The 27500-nt window shown below is 28.1% G+C and overlaps 1 protein-coding gene across 2 annotated transcripts in view; it reads right to left on the bottom strand.

Annotated features, from left to right (window-relative positions):
• LOC100213157 (sodium/potassium-transporting ATPase subunit alpha-like) overlaps positions 1-27500 on the bottom strand; it is a 156692-nt gene that overhangs the window by 18854 nt on the left and 110338 nt on the right. For both annotated transcript variants that reach the window (XR_010637673.1, XM_065793712.1), the window contains exon 9: positions 10173-10346. Coding sequence is in view for 1 of the 2 variants with exons in the window: in XM_065793712.1 (XP_065649784.1) it covers positions 10173-10346 (174 nt within the window). In the remaining variant the exon portion in view is untranslated. The remainder of the gene's footprint in view (positions 1-10172; positions 10347-27500) is intronic.

Below are 27500 nucleotides of genomic sequence, written 5' to 3'. Positions count from 1 at the left end.
TTTAGTTTTTGTTACATAGAAAAAGTTACATATGTGAAGCAAAAGTGGTTTGGATAATAATATCTTAGTTTAAAATAATTTTTTCTGAAGAATGCAATTTATATTTCAAAAAGAAATATAATATTAACTTACTTTAAAATAATTTTTTGTCTATTTAAACCAGTAGGCTAAAAATAAACAGCATTAAAAAAAGCATTGATTATAGAAAAATAATATTCTAACCTGTCTTAAGACTTAAGTGCCTGTATTTTTTCAAATGTAGAGCTAGTGCATATATATTTTACCAACCTTATCAAATACCCCAGTTCAATAATTCTCAAAACACCAAACATATAGTTTAGAGTTAACTCATAGTAAGAGATTGATAAAACATAATAATAAATTAAAAGTGTATTACTTAATAGTCATTGTTATTATAAAATTTTGATTACTTTATCAAAATTTGCTTAACTACCTACATCAACAACTTAAAAACAAAGACTTGGGGACTATTTATGGGTGGCAACAATTTTTGCCAAGAAACACTTTGAGTTTTTATCATGGGAAAATTAACTATATATGCTTATAAGGATTCTTCACTTTTATTGCTATAGAACTTTCCATTGTTATTTTTATGTAATTATTTTTGCCCTTTTAAGTTTAAAAACAAAATGTTTGAGCAATAAAAAAAGCACTAGTTTGAGAACAGGTTTTGTTTCCGAAATGTTTTTTCAATTAGTTAGAGAAATTAATTGAAAAGTTGAGGATCAAAGACTATCATTAATAAAAAATTTAAGCAAGAGATTTACAAAGAGATCAAGATCAAAACTGTAAATTAGCAAACTGCTCAAAAACGCTTAAAAAATCAAACTTTTGTAAATAGAGTTATTCCTAAAAAGTCTTTCTTGAGTAAAAGAATCAAAAGAAAAGATTAACTCAGGCTAAGGAGCATTTGCAATGAACTCCTAATCAATGGCAACAAGTTATGGTCAGATGAAACAATAATATGTTTTGTTTAACTATGATAGTGTTGCATGCAAATGGAGAATAAATGGTCAACTGGCAAACATTTCATGATTAAAAAGATAAGTAGCGATGAATTTGTTAAGCTAATGTTAAAACCTCATTCCTGAATAAACTAAAATTTATATCTGCTTTTAAATTGTGGAACTCAAATCATTGCTGTGATTGCTAGCCTGTTCAAGCCTTGTTCAAGTCATTGTTTTGTCAGAGTCAGAAGCAAAAATAAAAGCTGGAATATAAAATTGGAAAAAAAATTGAATAGAAATTGAATAAAAAGTTCATTCTCTCTTCAAAAAAAACTAGATCAATGGTAATTTCTAAAAATGAAAAATCTCAGAAAACAAAAATCAACATTGAATACTGAGAAGATTGTTCTATTATCTTACTTTAAGTCAGACAACTTAAATGTCAAAAATGTTAAAGGGATAAATTATTGGAGTGGAGCCATTGAAAATTATTTGCTTGACCATAATTATTATTTTTGTTAATTTTTTAAAGTGATTTCTTAATTAGGAGCAAGTTGGTGTCATCTGCAAATTTATAGGCAGTATAAAATTTAAGAAAAACATTCAAATTATTCATAAAAATAAGAAAAAGTAACGTTACTAAAGATGTGTAATTATATTTTAATTGTGTAATTGTATTTTAATTGTATAATTATATTTTAATTGTGATATCTTGTGTAATTATATTTTAATTGTGATATCTTGTATAATTATATTTTAATTGTGATATCTTGTGTAATTATATTTTAATTGTATAATTATATTTTAATTGTGATATCTTGTGTAATTATATTTTAATTGTGATACCTTGTGTAACTATATTTTAATTGTGATATCTTGTATAATTATATTTTAATTGTGATATCTTGTGTAATTATATTTTAATTGTATAATTATATTTTAATTGTGATATCTTGTGTAATTATATTTTAATTGTATAATTATATTTTAATTGTGATATCTTGTGTAATTTTATAAATGTTATGTTACTTATTTTTACTCAAACTATTTCCTAGAAAATAAAATTACAGTTAAAAGTTTGTTTTAAAACAAATTTTTGTTATTCAATTTTTTCTGTAAATATTTTGTATAATAATAATATAATTTATATATATTATTGTTACAAATCATGACTACAAACAAATGATGTGTCTAACAGCACTCTATTAATTTATATAAATGAATAGGGCGCAATTAAATTAAATATACACATTTTGTTTATATGTAACATGTTCTAGTAGTTTACTCCATTTTTGGTATTATGTTCCAATAGCAGTAATATTTTGAAATAAATTTTTTTATTAATTTTTTCTCGTGATATGCTTCAGTAAATTTTTCCTGCAATATGCTGCAATTATTTGTTTCAATAGAGTATTAAATATTTATTAGATCTAGTCAAAAGGTCAACCTACCTTATTTTAACAAATCATGTTGTCAAAGATGTCAAAAAGCACCCAGATTTTTTTTTTGAATTCATTAAAGTAATAATTTTGGATTTAATAAGTTTTTTCTCGTTCCCCAAAAAAATAGTTTTTATGACTTAGAACGTTTTTGTATACATCGATTCAAATATAATTAGGACATGTTCCAGAATAAATCTGAGCATGTTCTGATGTGGTGTTTACGGAAACAGTGAATTATTTTAATTAGCTAATTGTTTTAAAATGTCATTGTATTAGTGTTATTTAAAATTTAAACATCTCTGTTATCAAAACAATTTGTTTAAATTGAAATGTCATCAAATCAATATAAAAATCAAGAAAAAAGGATATTGGTACAATCAAAAAGGAATCAGGAAGTTGAAGAAAAGTTATTTTTCAAAAAGATCATGTTAAAAAAAGTTAAAGTTGCCTTAGACAGTAATCTAGAGATTTCTGTTTGAACTAGTAAATAAATTTAAGACAAGTGCTTCCACTATACAAAAAGTGAAGAGAAATTTTGGCTGTAATTCTTATAGAAGAAAAAAGTTCCTCAGCGTGAAAAAAAGCAACAAAATGTTACAACTTGTTATTCAGAGCTGCTTTATAAAAAATTAAGTGTTAAAAATTTTGTTTGATTATTGATGATGAAACTCATTGTGCTGCATATTTCCAAACTCATTGTGCTGCATATTTTCGATCTCTTCTAGGACACCAACATTATTCAGCAGTTATTTGCAAGAAACTGAGTTCGAAATATAAATGCATTGAAATGCATAAATTCACCTAAATATTCTTAGTTTAGCAAGCAATCTGTGTATGTGGTGAAATTTTTTTGCTTCTTTTTTTGTGACTACAGGAACAAATAAAATATATGTCAAAGAATATATTCAATTAATAGTACAACAGTATTAATTGAATATATAATTCAATTTAATTGAATATATAATTCAATTTAATTGAACTTATAATTCAATTCAATTGAATATATAATTCAATTTAATTGAACTTATAATTCAATTCAATTGAATATATAATTCAATTTAATTGAACTTATAATTCAATTGAATTGAATATATAATTCAATTTAATTGAATATATAATTCAATTGAATTGAATATATAATTCAATTTAATTGAATATATAATTCAATTGAATTGAATTATATATTCAATTAAATTGAATTTAAAAATTGAATTTAAATATACTAATAATAGAATGTTTGACATTCTATTATTAGTATATTTATATTTTTCTATATTTCTTTGAAAAATATAGAAAAATTTAAATTTACTCAACCACTTTTTTTCAAAATTCTTTTTGCTTATTTTCTATATTTTATCTCTTTTTTAATTTTTTTCAAAATTATTTATATAGCTTCTTAGTTTTGTATTGTTAAATAATTTTGTATTTTATTAGTTACTGGTTTAGTAAATACAATAGTTTTGTATTTTAATAGCAACTGCCAAAATATTCTTTAATTTTTTTAATTTTATTGGTTTATACTAATTTACCTACTATTTTATGTGTGTGTATATATATATATATATATATATATATATATATATACATATATATATATATATATATATATATATATATATATACATATATATACATATATCTATAAATATGTATATATATAGATCTATAGTTAGTTGTCTTAGGGAAGAGTGGAAGGAAAAAAGTGATTCATAGGCCAACACATACGTCACTTTTAATTACTTTTAACTTTTCATCCAACATTTCCGTGTTGGACGAAAGTAAAAACCATTAATTTAATTACAAATTAATTGTTTTTAAAAAAACCCACAAAAACGCAAATTTAATTTAACATAATGTTTTAAAAACATTCTTAATGTTTTTAACAATATAAACAATGTTTTTATTTTTTTTTTTTTTAATAAAATGTTTTTATTTTTAATTTTTTTAATAAAATGCTTTTATTTTTATTTTTTTTTACTGTAAATCATACCTGGAGTGTTGCTACATCGACTATTTTATAGCCTGACTCGCAAGGGAGTGCTGCTACATCGACTGACAAATAGCCTGACTCGCAAGGGAGTGCTGCTACATCGACTGACAAATAGCCTAACCCGCAAGGGAGTGCTGCTACATCTACTATCTTTTAGCCTGACCCGCAAGGGAGTATTGCTACATCGACTGAGGGTTTGGTTGGGGCAGGCAGTCTCTTAATTAATAAAAAAAAACAAATCTGGTCTTGCATTTTAATTTTTACTTTTTGTCAACAAAATATGGAAAAAACTTTCGGACAACATCTACGGGTTGTATATAGAACTCTTATATGTTGTCAGAAAGTTTTTTCCATATTTTGTTGACAAAAAGTAAAAATTAAAATGCAAGACCAGAGTTTTTTTTTTTATTAATTGATACACTGCCTGCCCCAACCAAACCCTCAGTTGATGTAGCAGCACTCCCTTGTGGGTCAGGCTAAAAGATAGTAGATGTAGCAGCACTCCGTTGCAAGTCAGGCTATTTGTCAGTTGATACAGCAGCACTCCCTTGCAAGTCAGGCTATAAGATAGTCAATTTAGCAACACTCCGCGCATGATTTACAGTAAAAAAAATAAAAATAAAAACATTTTATTAAAAAAATTAAAAATAAAAATAAAAACATTGTTGTATTGTTAAAAACATTCAGAATGTTTTTAAAAACATTCTGATCAAATAAATTTGCGTTTTTGTGGTTTTTTTAAAAAACGAATAATTTGTAATTAAATTAATGGTTTTAACTTTCTGACAACACGCAAATGTTGGACGAAAGTCAAAAGTTATTAAAAGTGACGTATGTGTTGGCGTAAGAATCATTTTTTTCTTTCCGCTCTTCCCAAATGCAACAAACTATATATATATACATATATATATATATATATATATATATATATATATATATATATATATATATATATATAAATATGTATAACTGTATATATATATATATATAACTGTATATATACATACATACATACATATATATATATGTATATATATATATATATATATATATATATATATATATATATATTTAAATTGGTTGGTCACTTATATTAAACTAATTGATTGCTTGTATATAATTAATTGGTTGCTTGAACTGAATAAATTAATTGAGTTTAATTGTTTGATTGCTTTAATTAAATCTAGTTGATTGGTTGTTGATATTAAAATTTTATTTTTGATACTTTTTGCCATTAACTGTAGTTATATTATTCAAACTACAAAAATATGCAATAAAACAGGTTAAAACATTTTTTATACTTAACAATGTAAGTAAAAATTCATTCATGTTCATAAGTAAACTATGGCTAGTTTAATGCAACTAAATAGTTACAATTGTAATGACAAATTATTAGATGAAATTTTGTGGCAGTATTTTATTCCAATATGTTTTCTACATAGGTGCAATTGTGTTGCACAAATTGTTTTATCTTACTTAATGTAATTATAGCCACTTTTTTTGTAAATAAAAATGTAAAAATAAAAACTGAATAAAATTGTTGAAACCAAAAAAAAAAAAAAATTTTATTTAATTTTTTGGTTTCAAGAATTTTCTATAAATTAAAATTTTTACTTGATTATAATAAGAACTACCTGCTAGCACTTCCACTTACCTGCTAGCACTTCCAATAATGATGAACTCTTTGTTTTCTTCTAAATTTTGACAAATATTGGAAACAAACTGTTGGGCTCTCAAACATAAGACCTCGTATATTTTAGTTGAAAAACTTGAAATTTGATGCATTATATTGAGAGATTCAATCTATCGTTCCTCAGAGACTTCAAATATTGGTAGTTTCTGAGAACGCAACCTATAGATGAAAGTTGACCTTCAGATGTCTTTAAAACTATTGAAGATATCCCATTACTAGGATGTTTTAATATATATGTTGCATTGGATATTTTATTATTTTTATATTTTCTATTTAGTTTAAAAATATACCAACTGCATTTAAAATCAATAATTTTAAAATATGTAACTTTTATAAAAAAAAAATTATTAAACATAAAACTAACATTATAAAAAAAATACTCATTTTAAAGCAGAAAGCTTCCAAAAAATATCAGTATCATGCTTTTGAATAAATACTGTGTATATTTTATATATACACAACCACACACACATACACACACAAATATATATATATATATATATATATATATATATATATATATATATACATATATATATATATATATATATATATATATATATATATATATATATATATATACATATATATATATATATATATATATATATATATATATATATATATATATATATATATATATATATATATATATATGAGTAAAAGCTCCAAGTAACAAATGAAAAACTATTCCAATTAAGATCAGTAAAATATATTTATTAGTTAAATTTTAACAAATATTTTAACTTTTTCTCAAACACTGAAGACCTTTCATTTAAAATCTTCAGCTGTGTATGAGGTTTACAAAACTATAAAAAAAACTCTTTATATTGAACTTCCTATAAAAAGTTTAAAAAAAAAAAGGAAGTAATTAAGGTTTATAAAAAAAAACTATAACTAACAATAATATAGCACAACTTGATTTTTGATCCATTTTGCTAATGTAAAAGATATATTTTCATTTGTATGATTAGGGTGATGGCTATAGTAATTTAGATACTTATGGAAATTTGTAGGTTTATAAAAAATATCTGTTTCAATAATGTTGTTATCATGTAGAATAACTGTTATGTCTAAAAAGTTTAACAATTGCTACTGTATGGTTTCTGCATATGAAATTTTAGATTGTTCTTCTGTATATTTAATATCAGGGTGTAAAGAATTAACACATTTTAACAGCAAATTAACATTAATTGATTTTAGTAAAGCAACAAAACCATCATCCATGTATCTTTTGAAATTTTTAAAAATGTTTTTGCATTCAATTTTATTAAAGAAATTTGGTAAAACTTTAGGAAATAATTTCACTTCTTCAAGATATCCTACTACTAAACAAGCAAAAGATGGAGCCTTTTTTGTTCCCATAGGTGTTCTGATTAATTGATTGAAAAACTCATAATTTAAAGTAAAATTATTGTTCTTTAAAATAAAATTCACGCTTTCTAAAATAAAAGCTTCCAAAAATCTGATAGGTATATCATCACGTTGTTTACATATCCAAAATTTAACTGCTTCTAAATCTAGTTCATGAGAAATACTAGTATAAAGATTAGAAATATCAACACTGTACAAAGCGGTATTTTTTTTTACTTTAATGAAATGAATTTGTAGTTTAAATTATGGCACTGTTTTTTGGCCGAATGATGAATTGCTCCCTTGAGTTTATCTTTATATGAAAGTGGATTTGTTGAGAAAAGTATAAACAGCAAAGTTTTTGCAGTCTTTTGAAGTACAAACTTCAAAGAAATTTTAAAACTTCATGTTCTTCATTTTTAGATAAACATTGTGGATTGGAAAGGTACTTGTACAAACTTACAAGATTGCTCTTCTCTCTTTAAAACAGTTCTAAATAGCACTCTTCGTTATAATGCAAGAGTTAAGTCTTGTTGTTTCAGTCTGTTCACAAGAAACTTGAGAATTCCCTTAGCTGTAAAGAAAGTTGCATCTTGTCAGCAAAAGACTTCTGCTGCCTATTTGACTGATTGAAGAGCAGCAATAGTGTTGTATAAAATGTTTACTTTATCAAACGTAGAGAAAATTTTTTCAATATTTTTCTAATTAAACCTTTAACTTTGAGAAACTGTTAAATCATCGACAATAGACTAATCCATCTTATCCTTCAGTCAAGGATAAGAAAAACCGCATTTCTGTACTGTTTCTTGATTTATTACCAAAGGACGTTGTTTTTGAGTGGAGGTTTTTGAAACTAATTTTGGTGTCAGATTTAGATTTGTCACTGCTAATTTTATTTTTGTTGCTTGTTACTTGCAATGTGTTGTTATTAATTTTTGGAAAGACTTCATGTACAGCATTTCTTAAACTGGCAAATGCATTCCATAGGTGCAACATTGAATAAACCATTTATACTCAGCTAGAACCAGTTGTCTAAACTTGATCATCATGGAAGCTTCACTTGCAACTAATCAGACAATGCTGTCATCAATATTCAACCCGATTCGGCCACTTTTTCTGTAGTAACTGCTGTAGCTTTTTCAGCTGGCTGAGATCCAGAAATTTAACTCCAACCCAGATTATATATTCTGGAGTAAAAAATTTTAGTGCTGGTATTAAACTTATTTCTTAAAAGAATCACAAATTGGATTATTATAAAAATGATATGGACAAAAAACATATATGTATGTTGATATATATATAAATATATATATATATATATATATATATATATATATATATATATATATATATATATATATATATATATATATACATATATATATAAGAAATTTAATTCTATTTTATATTGTTCTCTTTTATAAGACATTTTATGTTTCTCTATTTTATATATAACACCAACCTATAAACAGGAAGTAAAAAAGATCAAGAAATAGTATAGAATTATTTGAAAAACTTCAAATCTGAAAAATAAGACTTAAAATTATCAATGGAAGCAAATTTTAATAAAAGTAACTGTAACAGAAAAATAAAGTGGACTTTAGTTCAATTTAAGCTACATTCAAAATTCTAAAATAAATAGTTAACGTAAATAATTTAATTTAAACTTCAAAAAGTTAATTTAAACTTCAATATAAACTAATTAGAGATCTTCAATTATAAACTAATTAAAAAAATTATAAACTAATTATAAACTAATTAAAATTATTTTGTGAGAAATAATTTCAAAGAGCACTTTTCCAAAACAATGGCAGACATTTTTGAAGGACCTCAAGCCCTACAACTGTCTAAGTAAGAAATAATTTTAGTCACAAAATAAATCAAAGGATTGCTCCATGTGTATACAAAGAAGAATTGCTATTAATCACAAATAACTTAACTAAATTGAGAAGAAATTTGCAAGTTTTTCAGCATTGCCTTTAAAAGAAAAGATCTTATCCGTTAAAAATAGGTGTAACAAATCATAATTATTACAGTAGTTATAGTAATAATAGTTGTAACTGTTTTCTCAAAAAAATTTTATTTATCAAATTTTTCATAAAAATTCAAAGTTTAGAAATTCTTTATTTTCATTTTTAATTTCATTCTATTTTATCTAAAATTTGATTGAAAGATTTTTCTTGTGCTGAACTTCAACTAGCTCTGTAATTATCATTTCTATATTCCTTTATAATTCTTATATTTTATACATCTTAATATATATTTATATTTTTAATTTATTTATATATCTTACATTTTTTAAAGAAATTTTCTCTAAAAAACCAAGTTGTAACAAACATTAATATAATTTATAAAATAAGATTAATTTTAAAGTTGAAATTTAATGATGTTTTATATTTTTTTCTTTCATAGTTAAAAAAAAACAAAGATCAAATTAGATTTTTCTTTCAGATAATATCTTTAAACGACTTGTCTTCTTGATGTTTTAATAATGATAAAGTATGTAATAGTATATATACAGAGTTTAACTCTGTATATATGCTAATAACAAAGCAAAACATACTCAGTAAGAATATGTTTTTTACAAGGTTTTAAAAACACGAGAAAGTTTATTTACTACACTTGTTCATGTACATTTGTTTAAAATAAAAACAAAGTTTTTAATACTAAAAAATATTTTTTAAATAGTTGTGACATTTTTTACTGAAAATATTTAAAAAACATACCACCATTGACAACGCATGCTTTTACTTCATATTTATTGACTTGATCAATTGATATAAATAACCTATTTGCTATGTCTTCAGCAGTGTCATTTCCATCTGATATAATGCCAACATTTTTAGCTATAGCTTTTGCTGTTGTAGGATGGTCACCAGTTACCATAATAATTTTGATACCTAGGTATAATATACATTTGTTAACTTTAAACACAATGAGTTGTTTTAAACAAAGAAGAACCATAAACACTATATATAAATGTCAAATATAGGGTATATATATATATATATATATATATATATATATATATATATATATATATATATATATATATATATATATAGAATTAATTAATAACAGTATTAATTTTGTTTGAGCTTTTAAAAACTATTCCTATAACTACTTTAAAATAAACAATAAAGACTTTAAACAAAGATAGGTATGGGTATGTTGCATATTAAAAAGTACTGGTTTTTATTACTACTATTACAGTGAATTTTTGCTTTTTATTAAACCAATAAATTAACAAAAACAACAGATAATTTGTTTTTACAAACAGTTATAAACTTATTATCATTTTAGCATCAAGTCGGAACTAGTTCTAGTTGGTTCCATAAACTTTTATGAATGATGGAGAGACATGTTTCAACACTTTTATAAATGATAGAGAGACCTGTTTCAATGTTTTTATGTTATGAATTAGTTTATCATTTAACACATTTAAAGAAAGAAAAATGGATTTCTTAGAACAAAAAAATTATTTTCATTTCTTCAAAATTAATAAATGGGGAGTCTTGAAGCTAAAAACTAAGAAATTAAATACCAACTTAATCCTTTCTTACCCTCCCCTCATTTACTCGACAGGTGAGAGTAAGTACTAATAACAATTGTATACTGCTAACGCTTATGTGTACAAACCAACTAATTTAAAAAAGTTTTAAAAATTACTGTAAAATTCACTAAAATTTTACTTTAAATTAAAGATCAAATGTTTGATTGTTTCTGCTATAACTATTTGTTAAAAACTTCATAAACTTAACTAGTATGAAGTATGTAAACTCATTTTTGTTTGTACAAGTTATTAAAGTAGTTTCTAATAAAATCTTTGATTTCATTATAGGCAAAAGTTAACTTGCTTTGATTCAAGGTTAGTTGTAAATTAGAAACGTTTGCTTTTGTATCTCAGATTATGTCCAGCTATATTGCAATGTCATTAATATAATTGCATCATATCACATAGTATTTTTTTGATACCAGTTTTAAAAACAATGGAAACACAATGCTTTTTTATTTGATAAGTTTTAATTTTGAGATAATCTTGCATTTTTGCAATGTTGATGTTGTGAAAATCCCATGGCTAATTTTTGCAGTAAGTATATATTCTTGACTGATTTAGTGAATGACTGAATCTGCATAAATGCAAACTGGCATAGAAGTGAACTAGTGAAAAGTTCAAACTAGCATACATGCAAAGCAGTTGCGAAAACTAGGGCAAGTGCAAAAATAAAAAAATATGCTGACAAATATGTCTTAATATTTGCTGTTTGATTAAACACTAACTATTAAAAAATAAACTTAATTTCTTTTATTTGAATTTTAGGAAAACAGGTAAAATTACCCACAAAAATTATTCATTTTTACATGCGCGTCTATTCATTTTTGTATACATGATTAGTAATTCTTATATGTGTATTTATTTATTCTTATATGCGCATTTATTCATTATTATATGTGTACTTGCTCATTCTTATATGCGTTTTAAAAAAACACAGTTTTTTCAAAACAAATTGTTCTTGTTTCCTGGTAAACGGTGTTTAATATACTTAAGACAAAGACATTTTACATTCGATGATGGTTTATTTAAGGTAGAAATACCTTCTTTTTTTTACTTAATTTAGTACTTAATTTATTTTACTTAATTTAGTTTCATAATTAGTTGAACCCGTCATTTTGAAAAAGGCACAAGTCACACTTTTTACGAATTTCACTTTTTAAAGCCATTTTTTTTATTAGTGTTTTACATATTTACTTTGGAGGAGACACATTTTCATATTTTTTTTTTTTTTTTTTTTTTAAACATCTTCGCTTCCAACAAGGCTGCAAGCAGCCACTAATTAAAGTTGGAAGTTACTGAAAGAAAAAAGATGAAGATTGTAGAGCAAGATAGCGATTGACGGACGACTTAAAAGATTGCAAATTATATGAATCAGGTAAGCAAGATGAAGAAAGCGAATTCCAAAGAGCTGATGTTCGAGGAAAAAAACTAGACGAATAAGCATTTTTGGAGAACTTAGGAACAGTCACAGAAAAAGGATGACACTTAATTGAATGACGAGTAACACGAGAATGAATTATAGTAGATGGCACAAGAGACGCTAGCTCTTTAGAGCAGCGCCCGTTACAGTATTTGTAGAAAAAAGAAAGAGAAGCAACATTATGACGATGTGATAATGGTTGGAGGTTGGGTGCAAGAGCAGGTCAAACCATGTTTACAATGCGTTTTTGCACCTTGTCTAAAAGAGAAAGGGCATCATTAGAAGATCCACCCCAGATATGGCAACAGTATTCCATACAAGGCCGGATTTGAGATTTATAGAGATAGAGAATAGAATCCGAAGTAAGAAAGTGACAAGCTCGATAAAGAGATGCAACCTTAGCAGATGCTAGTTTTGCAACTGATTTGATATAGGGTTTCCAAGAAAGATTGGAAGTAAGAGTTAATCCTAGAAGATGAAGAGTAGGTGACTAATTGAGTACATCACCGTTCATAAATATAGGAAGATCTAAATTATTGCGATAACGATTGGCTGAAAAAAATTGAGTTTTATCTGGATTAAAGTTCACCAGCCACTGTGAGCCCCATGCTGTAGCAGAAGTGAGATCCTTTTCAAGCTCAAATGCCCCCTCCAAGCAATCAGAAGGTGTTGGTTTCTTATCACGACAAGAGTAAATGGTAGTATCATCAGCAAACAATGCCACCTTAGATGTGACAATATCTGGAAGATCATTAATGTAAATTAAAAAGAGTAACGGGCCAAGGATAGAACCTTGAGGAACCCCTGAAGTTACAGAATGAGAAGAAGAGTGTTGTCCATCGAGGACAACTTTTATGCTACAATTGGAAAGGAAGGATTCAATGATCTTAAAGATGTTGCCGGATACACCATAAGAAGAAAGCTTATGGAGAAGACCAGCATGCCAAACTTTATCAAAAGCTTTTGAAATATCAAGAGCAATGGCCTTAACCTCGCCACCTTTATCTAATGCACGATAAAACCTGTCAGTTATTACTGTTAGCAAATCAGCTGTAGAACGAAAAGATCGAAATCCATATTGATGGTCAGAAAGTAAGTTATTAGATTCAAGTGTTTGTTAATTAAAGATTCAAAAACCTTGCTTATGATAGGAAAAAGACTTATGGGACGGTAGTTAGACGAATCGGATCGCTCTCCAGAATTTTTGAAGATAGGGATAACAGATGCCGCTTTCCAGCAGGCTGGAAAACAAGACTCTGATAAGCACTTGTTGAATAGTTTTGAAAGTATAGGCAACAGCTCCGGAGAACACTTCTGCAAGACAATAACAGGTATGTTGTCTGGGCCACAAGCTGTAGAAGAGTCTAGGCAGGAAATCACTTTAGATACAGATGCTGGAATGATATGAATGTCAAGCAATGGATCAACCTGTTTGTTGGCAATATCAGGTAGAACGCAACTAGTGGAATCAAGAGATGATATTGATGAAAAGTTTTTAGCAAACAATTCAGCTTTGTCTTTAGGTGAGGTGACAAAGTCTAAACCATACAAGAGAGGTGGAATTAAAGATTTGCTCTTATTATTGATATTATTAAAGATTCTCCAGAAGTCACGAGAGCCTAATTTTTGAGATGAGATACGAGATTTCATGAACTGAGAATAGCGGGTTTTGGCGTTAGACAAAACCTTTTTACAATTGTTTCTAGCAGTAATAAACAGACGTCTGTTTTCTGGAGAATTGTTTTGCTGATAAATATGGAAGTAACGATTTCGATTGGCAATCGCAGCAGCACAGTGTGAAGAAAACCATGGAGGAGAGTGAGGCTTGACCTGGAATCGTCGAGAGGGAATAAAAGATTCCATGCCAGCCTGAATCCATGAAGTTATGTAAGAAGCACATTTGTCGACAGGAAGACAAAAGATTTCTACCCAAGGGCCATCAGGAAGAAAATCACGGAAAGAATCCCAGTCAGCTTTACTGTAGTTGTAAGAAGTACGATAATAGGGGGATTCAAGTGATAAAGAAGAACGAGATATTAGTTTTAGAGAGATCAAACTGTGATCAGAAGAACCTAAGGGTGAATGTGGAGAAACTGAGCACTGACTAGGATCAGAAACAAGACATAAGTCGAGTAGAGAAGGTAAATGATTCGGGTTGTCTGGAAAGCGAGTTGGAAAGTTGACTATTTGAGTTAGGGATTGAGAAAGGCAAAAGTTGTGGGCTTTAATGCCTGCCGAATCACTGACACTTGAGCCAAGCCATTCAAAGTGGTGAGCATTAAAGTCACCAACAACAACTATATTAGCTGATGGATAAAGAGAGAGGGCTTGGTCAATATGATCAGAAATAACGTCAAAAAGTGTGCAGTCTTGAGATGAAGGAGAGCGATATAGAACAAAGAGAAAGGCAATAGAATGAAGTGGTGCTAAACGAAAGCACATAAAAGAATTGTCTGTGGATTCAAACCTAGTTTCACGACAAATGGGTGAATTCTTACGAATGTAAATGCCAAGGCCAAGCATGTGACTATTGGAGTCTTTACGAATTAGAGGAAGATAACCATCAACACTAAGATCACAAGATGAGACAGCCGAACTCAAATTAGTCTCACAAAGAGCAAGTAGGTCTGGTGAACTTTGCAAGAGATAAGACTCAACAGAAGAAAAGTTACTTCGAAGACCACAAATATTAGTGAATGATAGGTTTAGAGAACTTGGTGATGATGATGGTTTTTTGTGTTTTATAGTTTTTGGTACTTTATTGATTTTAAATTAGATTGAAGAACTTGACTTAAAGCTTAGATAGTACTCAGAACACTGTTTAATAGCCCAAGCAATTGCCTCCTTACTACTAATAAACCCTAAGCCGTAACAAAGGGCTCCAAATGTGGCCTCCGCAATGCACACCAAAAGTACAAACAGGGACACCATCCATGCGCAACATGGCGCTGTTAAATACTTTGATATTTTTCAGCTGTTGATGGAATCAGCCTCTCTGAGAGCTACCACAGAGTTCGGGAAACCTGACTACCAGCCGGCCTCAGAACCATAAAACTGATTTTTAGAGCTGTACCCTCATTAGGAGATAATAGAATGAGTTGCCAAGTCATAAAAACAGAGACACAAGCAAAACCCATGCATTGAGTCAAGAAGATCCAGCATTCAACATCCTAAACTGGAAACAATGTATTAAAATACATCTGCGCCAGCCTAATAGATGAAGAAGGGGTGCGAGGCTGGTCAACAGATAGAATCTGTTTACCCCTTAAGTCTTTGCCTAGGAGGCCTTCTACAAAACAGTAGCTGGGTGCATTTAACATCTGCCCAAGATGAGTATTTTTATCGAGACACCATCTCTAGCCTTTACTCAAACAAGAGCCCCAAGGCAGGGGGTGTTTTAAATTCATATACCAAAAGTCAACTTTAAATGAAAATGAAAATTAAAGTCTGATTGAAAATGGCACAAGTTCTGGACTTACGCCTTTTTCAAGTGAAACAAAGCGCAATTGAAGTGACGTAATCTCACTTTATTTGTTACAAAATGGAAAACCGTGAGCTTGCTGAAAATGTATATACATCTAGAAAAAGAGTGTCTGGTATAAAGAACAGTGAAAATTACAAACACGAAAAAATAAAAAAAGCCAAAATTGCTGAACAAGCTAATAAAAACCACAAAGGAAATGATGTGGCACCAAGACAGACAAGTACTTCTTGCGGGTTAGTTTTTTATTCTATAATATATAATATATACTGTATTTGTTATCAAATTATTGTTTATTTATTCATGTTTTACCACCAATGATTGGAGGTGAAACATCTTGATATTTAATTATTGTAATAATACTTCAATAATTTTCTTTATTTACAGATGTAGTTCAAAATGTATGGAGCTTGTATATGAAGGTGTTATGAAAAGTACAATTCAGTTTGTTTATAAATTTGATAGTAAAAATGCCCAAGACACATACTTGCAGTCATTGATTGAAAGAAAGGAAACAGAGAGAAGACGGTTTAGATCTGAAGAACCTAAGGAAAAATAATTTTCCTTTATTTATCACACTTCATTGAAGGTATGAGAAAAAAAGTATGCAAGAAAGCTTTTTGCAGTATGCATAGAATTTCTATGAAACAAGTTAAACATAAATACATTTGCTTAAAAAAAATGAGCAGCCTATAGATCACAGAGGTAAATCCCAGGGATCGCAATGCAACATTACCTGGTGATACATTAACAAAAGTATGTGAGCATATCGAATCATTTCTGTTAAATATGTGCACTACTATTGTCAAGATGCATCATCTTATTATTTGGATGAAAAACTCAATGTGAAAATTATGCAAACATTATACAAACAAAAATATCCAGATCATCCTGCCAAATATAAGTTTTACCTTAAATATTTCCAAGAAAATTTTAGTTTATCTTTGGTAGAAAGCAAGTTGATGCTTGTGGACTGTGTGAAGAGTTAAAAATTAAACTAAAAAACCCACATGTTAATGACAATGCAAAAAGAATCTATCAAGCAAATATTGAGATCCACAAAAGACAAGCAAACAAATTTTACAAAAAAATACAGGAAGTTGAAACTAAGTGCAAAAATAATCCAAAAATAATCAAAAATAGAAATCATGCCAGGGTCCGCATACTTTTATCACTGGTAGTTGAACTAGGTAGCAATATAAATGAGATACAATATTACATACCAAAAAGAGGTCACTCATTCTTGCCAAATGATAGAATGTTTGGAACAGTAAAGCGACATATTCCAAAAAATCACCGGATTTACTCACCAACAGAGTATGAAAATCTTGTAGCTGTGGCAAACAAAAGATTTGACATTAGAAGGCCTAAAACTGATGATATTATTGATGTAAAAAAATGGTGGCCAAATTATTATAAGAAAGTTGTGTTATCTGTGGATTCCTATGGAAGAGGAGTAGGTAAGGACAAAAAAGTAACGTTTGGTATTTCAAAAGTGTCACATTAAACCTTCTCTAAGACCACACCAGATCTAGTGATAACACGTGAATCCATAGATAGCTTAGTCAGTTATGATTTCCAGCTATTACAAAGAATGGGTACAAGACCAACCTTACCATTAAGTAGTACTCCTGCATATGCTGGAAAATTGCCTATCAATAAAAAAAAATATCAGATTTGAAAAAAATAGAAAAATATATTCCATATTCAATAGAAGAGTATAAAAACTTCTATACAGAGCATTTTGCATGGCCAACAACTTCGACAAACAGAGAAATTCCAGGAAATAAGTGATGGTTAACTAACAATAATTGTTTTAATGTAGTAATAAATCATTACTATTTTGATAATCTTGGGATTTTTATATACAACAAAGTGTTTATTTTGAAAAAGCCATAAGTCCATAAATTTAAATTAAAGATATATGTTCTATCCTTGGCCCTATACTCTTTTTAAAGATATGTTCTATCCTTGGCCCTATACTCTTTTTAATTTACATTAACAATCTTCCAGATATTCTCATATCTAAAGTGGCATTGTTTGCTGATGATACTACCATTTATTCTTGTCATGATAAGAAACCAACACTCTCTGATTGCTTGGAGGGGGCACTTGAGCTTGAAAAGGAACTCACTTCTGCTACAGCATGGGGCTCACAGTGGCTGGTGAACTTTAATACAGATAAAACTCAATTTTTTTCAGCCAATCATTATTGCAATAATTTAGATCTTCCTATATTTATGAACAGTGATGTACTCAATGAGTCATCTACTCTTCATCTTCTAGGATTAACTCTTCCAATCTTTCTTGGAAACCATATATCAAATCAGTTGCAAAATTAGCATCTGCTAAGGTTGAAAGGCTAATAATAACTGTATAATAAGGCTGTAAGGCTAAAAACAACTGTTTTTCAGAAACCCTACTATTGACTTTGCTTTAAGATCCTTTCTGACCACAATTCTGATGGTGAGTTTACTCACTGAAAGCTATTTAACCATTTTTCTTATTGAGCTTATTGGAGTCAGATAAATTCGGTCCTTGACAGCTTTGATCAACTAAAGAGTTTGAACTGACCTCTTTAAACTTTAAAACACTGCTAAGCTTCCTCTTAACACAACCAATCATTAGAAAATATTTAATAACAGTGTAGACAATACTAAGAGACTTGTTTAGCACCTTGGAAATGTCTTTAGGTGTGGTGCCATTAATAGCCAGGTCAACAATTAGTTTATTTATACTAGTCATTTTTACAGTTTTAAGGATTTAAAATAACAAACTATATGCGTAAAAATACCAATGGAACATTTATTTTGAAATTACATAACTTTTTATGAGATTTGTGCATCTCTTTATCGAGCTTGACACTTTCTTACTCCAGATTCTATTCTTTATCTCTATAAATCTCAAATAAGGCCTTGTATGGAATACTGTTGCCATATATGAGGTAGGTCTTCTAATGATGCCCTTTCTCTTTTAGAAAAGGTGCAAAAACGCATTGTAAACATAGTTGGATCTGCTCTTACAGCCAACCTCCAACCATTATCACATCATTGTAATGTTGCTTCTCTTTCTCTTTTCTATAAATATTATATTGGGCACTGCTCTAAAGAGCAAGCATCTCTTGTGCCATCTACTAAAATTCATTCTCGTGTTACTCATCATTCAATTAAGTCTCATCCTTTTTCTGTGACTGTTACTAAGTGCTCCAAAAATGCTTATTTGTCTTATTTTAGCTTAGTTATTCAGCGCATTTTCCAGCGCATTTGAGTAGTTTATCTTTTAACATTAAAATATAAGTATTTAACTTTAAAATTTAGTTATAATAAATGAAAGAAAACAGCAATTATCAAAATAGAAATTTAACAAAAGCAAAAAAAAAACGATAAAGTCATTAAAAAAACAACTGTATTAAAAGGTTTTATAAATAAAGATCCAGAAACATTAATTTCAGAACAAGTAGATATGTTTCCATTGTGGAAATGTTCCCATGTGAAAACTTATTGACATCATTTTTATTATATCAACATATTTACATTAAAAAAAAAGTTTTTAATGTAGGTATGTATTGTTTTAACTTTTACCACAAATTATAAGGCAACAACCATTAAGATGAGAAGGGCGCTATAGAATGCAGCACTATATATATATATATATATATATATATATATATATATATATATATATATATATATATATATATATATATATATATATATATATATATATATATATATATATATATATATATATATATATATACATATATATATATATATATATATATATATATGTATATATATATATACAGTACTGTGAATAAGTTTTTGACCACTTACATTTTTTCAATAAATCTAATATTTCTCTAATATTTAAGCTTGTAGTTCTAAATTATAAACTTATTAAAACACATGTATTTCACACAAAATATTACAAACTTTTTAATGTCAAATTTCATAAAAAACTCCTAATATTTACTCTTAATATTTATGTCCTCTTAATATTTATGTCCTCTCTTAATATTTATGTCCTCCTTTTGCCTCAATCCCAGCCAATATTTTCCGAGGAATAGATTTATACAAACTAGTTATAAAATCCTGGGGTATGTTGTGTTATTCTCTTTGAAGTACTTCAAAACATTCTTCAGCATTTCGGGGAGCATGTTCGACCTTCTTTCTGTCCAGGTAATCCCAAATATGCTCAATTGTATTCAAAACTGGATTCTGGGGAGGCCAGGTCATTAATTCCAGTACTCCTTCCTCTTCCATTTTATTTAATAACATTTTCCCATTAGGGAACAATGTTTTGGGTCATTGTCCTGCTGCAGAATAAAATTATGACCTATTAGTCTCATTCCGAATGACACAGAATGGTGCCTTAGTATACCCACATAACATTCCCCAGAGAGTCGCCCCCCTATTTTGATCAAATCACCTACTCCAGATGAAGATAAACAGCCCCAAACTTGTAAAGAGCTTCCTCTGTGTTTAATAGTAGGTTTTAAACACTTGGGCTGATAGGCTTCTTCGATTCTTCTTCAAACATATTGGCGTTCTTTTGTTCCAAATATTTTGAATGTATGTGTGTGTGTGTGTGTGTATGTATATATATATATATATATATATATATATTATATATATATATATATATATATATATATATATATATATATATATATATATATATACATATATATATATATATATATATATATATATATATATATATATATATATATATATATATATATATATATATATATATATATATATATATATATGTATGTACACTGCCCAGCAAAAGTTTCTGGTCACTTAAGGTTTTAATAGTTTTTTACCTATAAAAATTGATATTAAATTTTAAAGTTCTTTTTAAGTCATAAATTAATTCAATTAAGATATACTAATGTTTTAAATAAACTTGTAATAATTGATATTAAATTTTAAAATTGTATATAAGCCATAAAATAATTCAATTAAAATGTGCTAATGTGTTTTTAATATTGAAATGCAAAATCTATGTTTTCTTTGTTTTTGGATTATAAATATGCTTGAACATACTTAGTACAAAATATGTATATAAAATTCAACAGTTCTTTTGTCATCAAAGCTTAACTTTTTTTTTTTTTTTTAAACATCTTCGCTTCCAACAAAGCTGCAGGCAGCCACTAATTAAAGTTGGAAGTTACTGAAAGAAAAAAGATGAAAATAGTAGAGAAAGATAACGATTAACGGATGACTTAAAGGATTGCAAATTATATGAATCGGGAAAGCAAGATGAAGGAAGCGAATTCCAAAGAGCTGATGTTCGAGGAAAAAAACTAGACGAATAAGCGTTTTTGGAGCACTTAGGAATGGACACAGAAAAAGGATGACACCTGATTGAATGACGAGTAACACGAGGATGAACTTTAGTAGATGGCACAAGAGACACTAGCTCTTTAGAGCAGTGCCCATTATAGTATTTGTAAAAAAGAGAAAGAGAAGCAACATTACGATGATGTGATAATGGTTAGAAGTTGGCTGCCAAAGCAGGTCTAACAATGTTTACAATGCGTTTTTGCACCTTGTCTAAAAGAGAAAGGGCATCATTGGAAGAACTGCCCCAGATATGGCAACAGTATTCCATACAAGGCCAGATTTGAGATTTATAGAGATAGAGAATAGAATCTGAGGTAAGAAAGTGTCGAGCTCGCTAAAGAGATGCAACCTTAGCAGATGCTGAGTTTGCAACTGATTTGATATTTGGTTTCCAAGAAAGATTGGAAGTAAGAGTTAATCCTTGAAGATGAAGAGTAGATGACTCATCGAGTACATCACCGTTCATAAATACAGGAAGATCTAAATTATTGCGATAACTATTGACTGAGAAAAAAATTGAGTTTTATCTGAATTAAAGTTCACCAGCCACTGTGAGCCCCATGCTGTAGCAGAAGTGAGATCCTTTTCAAGCTCAAATGCCCCCTCCAAGCAATCAGAGGGTGTTAGTTTCTTATCCTGGCAAGAATAAATGGTAGTATCATCAGCAAATAATGCCACCTTAGATGTGACAATATCTGGAAGATTGTTAATGTAAATTAAAAAGAGTAACGGGCCAAGGATAGAACCTTGAGGAAACCCTGAAGTTACAGAATAAGAAGAAGAGTGCTGTCCATCAAGGACAACTTTTATACTATGATTGGAAAGGAAGGATTCAATAATCTTAATGATGTTGCCAGATACACCATAAGAAGAAAGCTTATGGAGAAGACCAGCATGCCAAACTTTATCAAAAGCTTTTGAAATGTCAAGAGTGATGGCCTTAACCTCTCCACCTTTATCTAATGCAGGATAAAACCTATCAGTTATTACTGTTAGCAAATCAGCTGTAGAACAAGAAGATTGAAACCCATATTGACGGTCAGAAAGTAAGTTATTAGATTCAAGATGAGAAATTAAGTGTTTGTTAATTAAAGACTCAAAAACCTTGCTTATGATGGGAAGAAGACTAATGGGACGGTAGTTAGACAAATCAGATTGCTCTCCAGAATTTTTGAAGATAGTGATAACAGATGCCGCTTTCCAGCAGGCTGGAAAACAAGACTCTGATAAGCACTTGTTAAATAGTTTTGAGAGTATAGACGACAGCTCCGGAGAACATTTCTGGAAGACAATAACAGGTATGTTGTCTGGGCCACAAGCTGTAGAAGAGTCTAGGCAGGAAATCATTTTAGATACAGAAGCTGGAGTGATATGAATGTCAAACAATGGATCAACCTGGATCAATACAATTCCACCTCTCTTGTATTGATCTATAGATCAATACAAGAGAGGTGGAATTAAAGATTTGCCCTTATTATTGATACTATTAAAGATTCTCCAGAAGTCACGAGAGCCTAATTTTTGAGATAAGATATGAGATTTCATGACCTGAGAATAAAGGGTTTTGGTGTTAGACAAAACTTTTTTACAACTGTTTCTAGCAATAATAAACAGACATCTGTTTTCTGGAGAATTGTTTTGCTGATAGATATGGAAGTAACGGTTTCGATTGGCAATCACAGCAGCACAGCGTGAGGAAAACCATGGAGGAGAGTGAGGCTTGACCTGGAATCGTCGAGAGGGAACAAAAGATTCAATGCCAGCCTGAATCCACGAAGTTATGAAGAAGCACATTTGTCGACAGGAAGACAAATGATTTCTACCCAAGGGCCATCATGAAGAAAATCACGGAAAGAGTCCCAGTCAGCTTTACTGTAGTTGTAAGATAATAGGGGGATTCAGATGATGAAGAAGAATGAGATATTAGTTTTAAAGAGATCAAACTGTGATCAGAAGCAACTAAGGGTGAATGTGGAGAAACCGAGCACTGTCTAGGATCAGAAACAAGACATAAGTCGAGCAGAGAAGGTAAATGATTCGGGTTGTCAGGAAAGCAAGATGGAAAGTTGACTATTAACTTCATTGAAGTTAATATAATATATTGGATTTATAAATTAATTTTGTAAATATTTTATATAGCTGAATAAAATTTGATATTATTTTTTAATTTCTAGTTTACAAAAGTGCATTTTAATTATTTTTTGCATAAAATATTAGAAAATAATATAAAATGTCAAAGAAATGACATTTTATATTATTTTCCCCACAATCCTCTGATCTCAACCCAATGGAGTTACTATGGAAACAACTAGATCGTGAGGTAAGAAAAGAGTGTCCTACATCAATAATTCATTTGTGGTCAATTTTGCTATGAGTGTGAAATAATATTTGTCCAATTTATTTGGATAATTAAATCAAGCGTATGCCAAAACTTGTTTGTGCAATAAGGAAAGCAGAGGGTGGATTTTACAATGAAGAAAAAAAAAAAAAGTAGAATATATATGTATACATTTTTTAACAAAAAATCAAAAACTTATATATATATATATATATATATATATATATATATATATATATATATATATATATATATATATATATATATATATATATATATATATATATATATATATATATATATATATATATATATATATGTAAATATATATATATATATATATATATAAATATATAAATATATATATATATATATATATATATATATATATATATATATATCGTATATATATATATATATATATATATATATATATATATATATATATATATATATATATATATATATATATATATATATATATATATATCGTGTACCTAGGGCAAACCCACTTTAATTGAAAACTATAAAGTTATAATTAATGCATCTCAGTAAGGTGATTAGTTATACAAAAAATTTTTTTTTAACCCTATTTTGATTTTCAGAGAGCATTGCTATAGCAAGTTATAATTGAAAAATGCTTTTTGATGATCTAAAGGAAGTTTTGCTGTTCTTAGAGGAAATGTTTTTTTATAAGTTCTAATAAATTATATTTTTTATTACTGAAGCACTAAATGCAATATTCAATAAGTTTCCTACCAATTGGGGTTTTGTTAAAAGGTGACATTTTTATGGGCTACCATTTCTTTTTAAAACTAAAAATTGCCCTAAAATTTTTTCTGCAATTTTTTTTGTTCATTTACATAAGAATACATCAGCAAGCTTTTTTTTAAAAAAGAAAGGTACAATTATTAACTTAGTCATTATATCTTAAATTTTAGAGACGCTTTGATAATTGATAATATACAATTGTACAATTCTCCATTTTATTATACTCCAAAGTAATTTGATCAAAATAAATTTTATTTGTAAGCACCTGTGTTCCATAGCCCAATAAAATCTTCATGAACAGACTATAATGCTTGCTCATTCTAAAGTTCAAGATCTCTTTTTTTTTTTTTTAAACTTTAATTTTTTTCAAATAGCCTGTTCATGATTTTAAAAACCAATTGATCATTGGCAAATTATCAAAAAATTTTGTTTTATTGAGGAGACCTAGAGGGGGATCTTGACAAAAAACTTTTGTAAATTGCTGTCAAGAGTTTTGATTTCTTTAAATGAACACTGAGAGCTTAATCCCAAGTGTCTTTAATTTTCCTGACATTTCTTGGTTTCCAAAATCATTCTTGGAAGATTCACACCAAGGGCAGGGATATATCCCTATTCTCAGTGTGATAATTTATATACTCCTTACAAACTTTATTACCACACTCAACAATTTCCAAGTTCATCAGTTTCTTTACACTTGAGTAATGAAAAACATTTCTTTTTTTGTTCATTTTGGCAGTTGAATATACTCATACAGACCTTTGAAAACTTACCTTTCTATCAATGCCAATCATATATTCATCTGATGGAAAGTCATGTTGGTCAATGATGTGTTAAAGCAATCCAGCAATGTGTTTAAGCAATGCAACAAATCCAATGAGCTATTCCTTAACCTATAGGCTACTAAAAGTGCAGATACACTTTAACTTTGAAAGTCACAAGAGGTAGAAAAAAAATCTTTTGCTTAAAAATAGTCTTGATTGTAAACCAAGCAAATCTTTCAAAATTTTACAAAACCTTGATTGTGATAATAATAAAACTATATAAGAATAAAGTTAAAAATAACATCTTGTTTGGTAACATACTCTATGAGTCATCTACCCTTCATCTTCTAAGCTTAACTTTTACTTCCAATCTTTCTTGGAAACCATATATCAAATCTATTGCAAAATTAGCATCTGATGAGGTTGAATCTCTTTATTTCCACTCTTTAAAGTTGTTTATTAATGGTCATCTTTCTCTATAATTTTCATATTTACTCTGTCAGTAACTTCCAACTCTAATAGTGATTGCCTGCAGCATTACCAATTACTTACAATTATACTAATAGCATATTAAAAAGCATGCTACTTATTTAATATGGTTTTAGCATAATTGTAATATTTTGGTTTGTATAGTATAAGCCATTATCAAACCCATTATTACAAACTCATATAAACAAAAATAATTTGATTTTACATGTTGACTATATCTTGATTAAATTAAAGCAGAGTTTTTACACAGCTATTTTTAACGGCAAATAAAAATAAAAAGTAACTTTAATAAAACTTTTAAAAAACTAAGAAGTATTATAAACTTTGTATAACCTAATATTTTTTAGTAGAAAATAAAAGATCCCCTAGTAACAAACAAAGCAAATAAAATGCATTAAATATTTTCAAATTTAAAATTTCACACATTTACATAAACATTTAATATCACATCTATTTCCTTTACTATCTAAAATTCAAAACTAATCTCTTATATTGAGTAGAAAATGGTGCTAAAAACAAGGAAAGAATGTTAATTGATTTTTTCTTTGAATGTTAACAAAAATAAAATGTTAAATTTTAACAAAAAATACTAATCTGAAAGCAGTTAATTATAAATTAATCTTTAAAAAATCTAATGATTGACATTTTTAACATTTAATTTTTAAAAATCTAATATTTTAGGTAACTTTGTGACCAATTATAATAAAAAGTAAAAACCTTTATTTAGTACTTGAAAAGTTAAAAATCTATTAACACTGCACTTTACACACTAATATAAGACTTAGAACTACAGTTTTGCAGATTCAGCATTTTTTTTATCAAAGCTAAAATCTAACATTCTATGCTGCTACACACCCTGGAAACATAATTATAGGAAAACCTTGGTTAACTTGACATCACATTCTGCTGCATTACTGAAAACTTTAACTATATGAAAAAATTATTCAGCAACTCTAAAAGCATGTTCCAAATTTCTTAATTGATACAGAAAACCAGTCAGTGCTTACTTTCAAAATGTGGAACAACAATTAGGGTTCAGACTCAATCAATCTTGTCAAATTTGTATAACCAATTTTTATGACGACTGGCTTACCAAGGGGAAAGTTTTCTGGTATTGGCATCAAAAGTAATTGATCTGCCTTTTTTTTAGTGTACTTGTTATCAAAGGATCTTTACTAAACAAAGAAAATGAGACAACTTCATAGACAATAACAAGAACAATTGATGATTATGTTAATTACAACATCAGCAATATTATTGTTAACACATCTACAACTAATAATGTCATAAGTAAACTACAGAAAGTTTATGAGTTCGTCAGTACTAAAATAAGTTCTAAAATGAAATGACAACAAGCTAAATAGAATAGCTTTCTTTATAAACTTGCTTGCATTAACTTAGCAGCTTCTTTATGTTTACCACTACCGCTTTCAGTTGTGTCAAACACTAAGGCTACAGCTCCGTCTGATAAATCCTAAACCTGTAACTTTAATCTTTGCTTAAGCCTGAGTTTCTATAGAAAAGATAAATAATAATTTTCCTTCATTGCATTTAGAAGCCCAAGAAAAAATTAAAAGGGTCTTTAAGTATATTCTTTAAAAGCTTATCATCCTAATACAATGCACCATATTGGGGAAAATTTTGTATTACTACTTCATGACACTTTCTACAATTTAATGATTGCACATTCTTTTTTGCCGAGTTGTAGATTTGTTATGTCAAAGTCTTCAAACTTACCTCCAGAAGCTTTTATTATTGCTGATATAATGATTGTTGTTTGTCTGAAAGTTTAAGATAATCAGTAGCACTAGTTATCTAAACACATTTGTCCCCATGTTCTCATGTTTCATGTTGAGTTTCATGTTTCATGTTATTTTCTCA

The sequence above is a fragment of the Hydra vulgaris genome, chromosome 03 (genome assembly GCF_038396675.1).
Source record: "Hydra vulgaris chromosome 03, alternate assembly HydraT2T_AEP".
NCBI lineage: Eukaryota > Metazoa > Cnidaria > Hydrozoa > Anthoathecata > Hydridae > Hydra > Hydra vulgaris.
The sequence above is the reverse complement of the archived record's forward strand: the minus strand, read 5'-3'. Positions and strand labels throughout refer to the sequence as shown.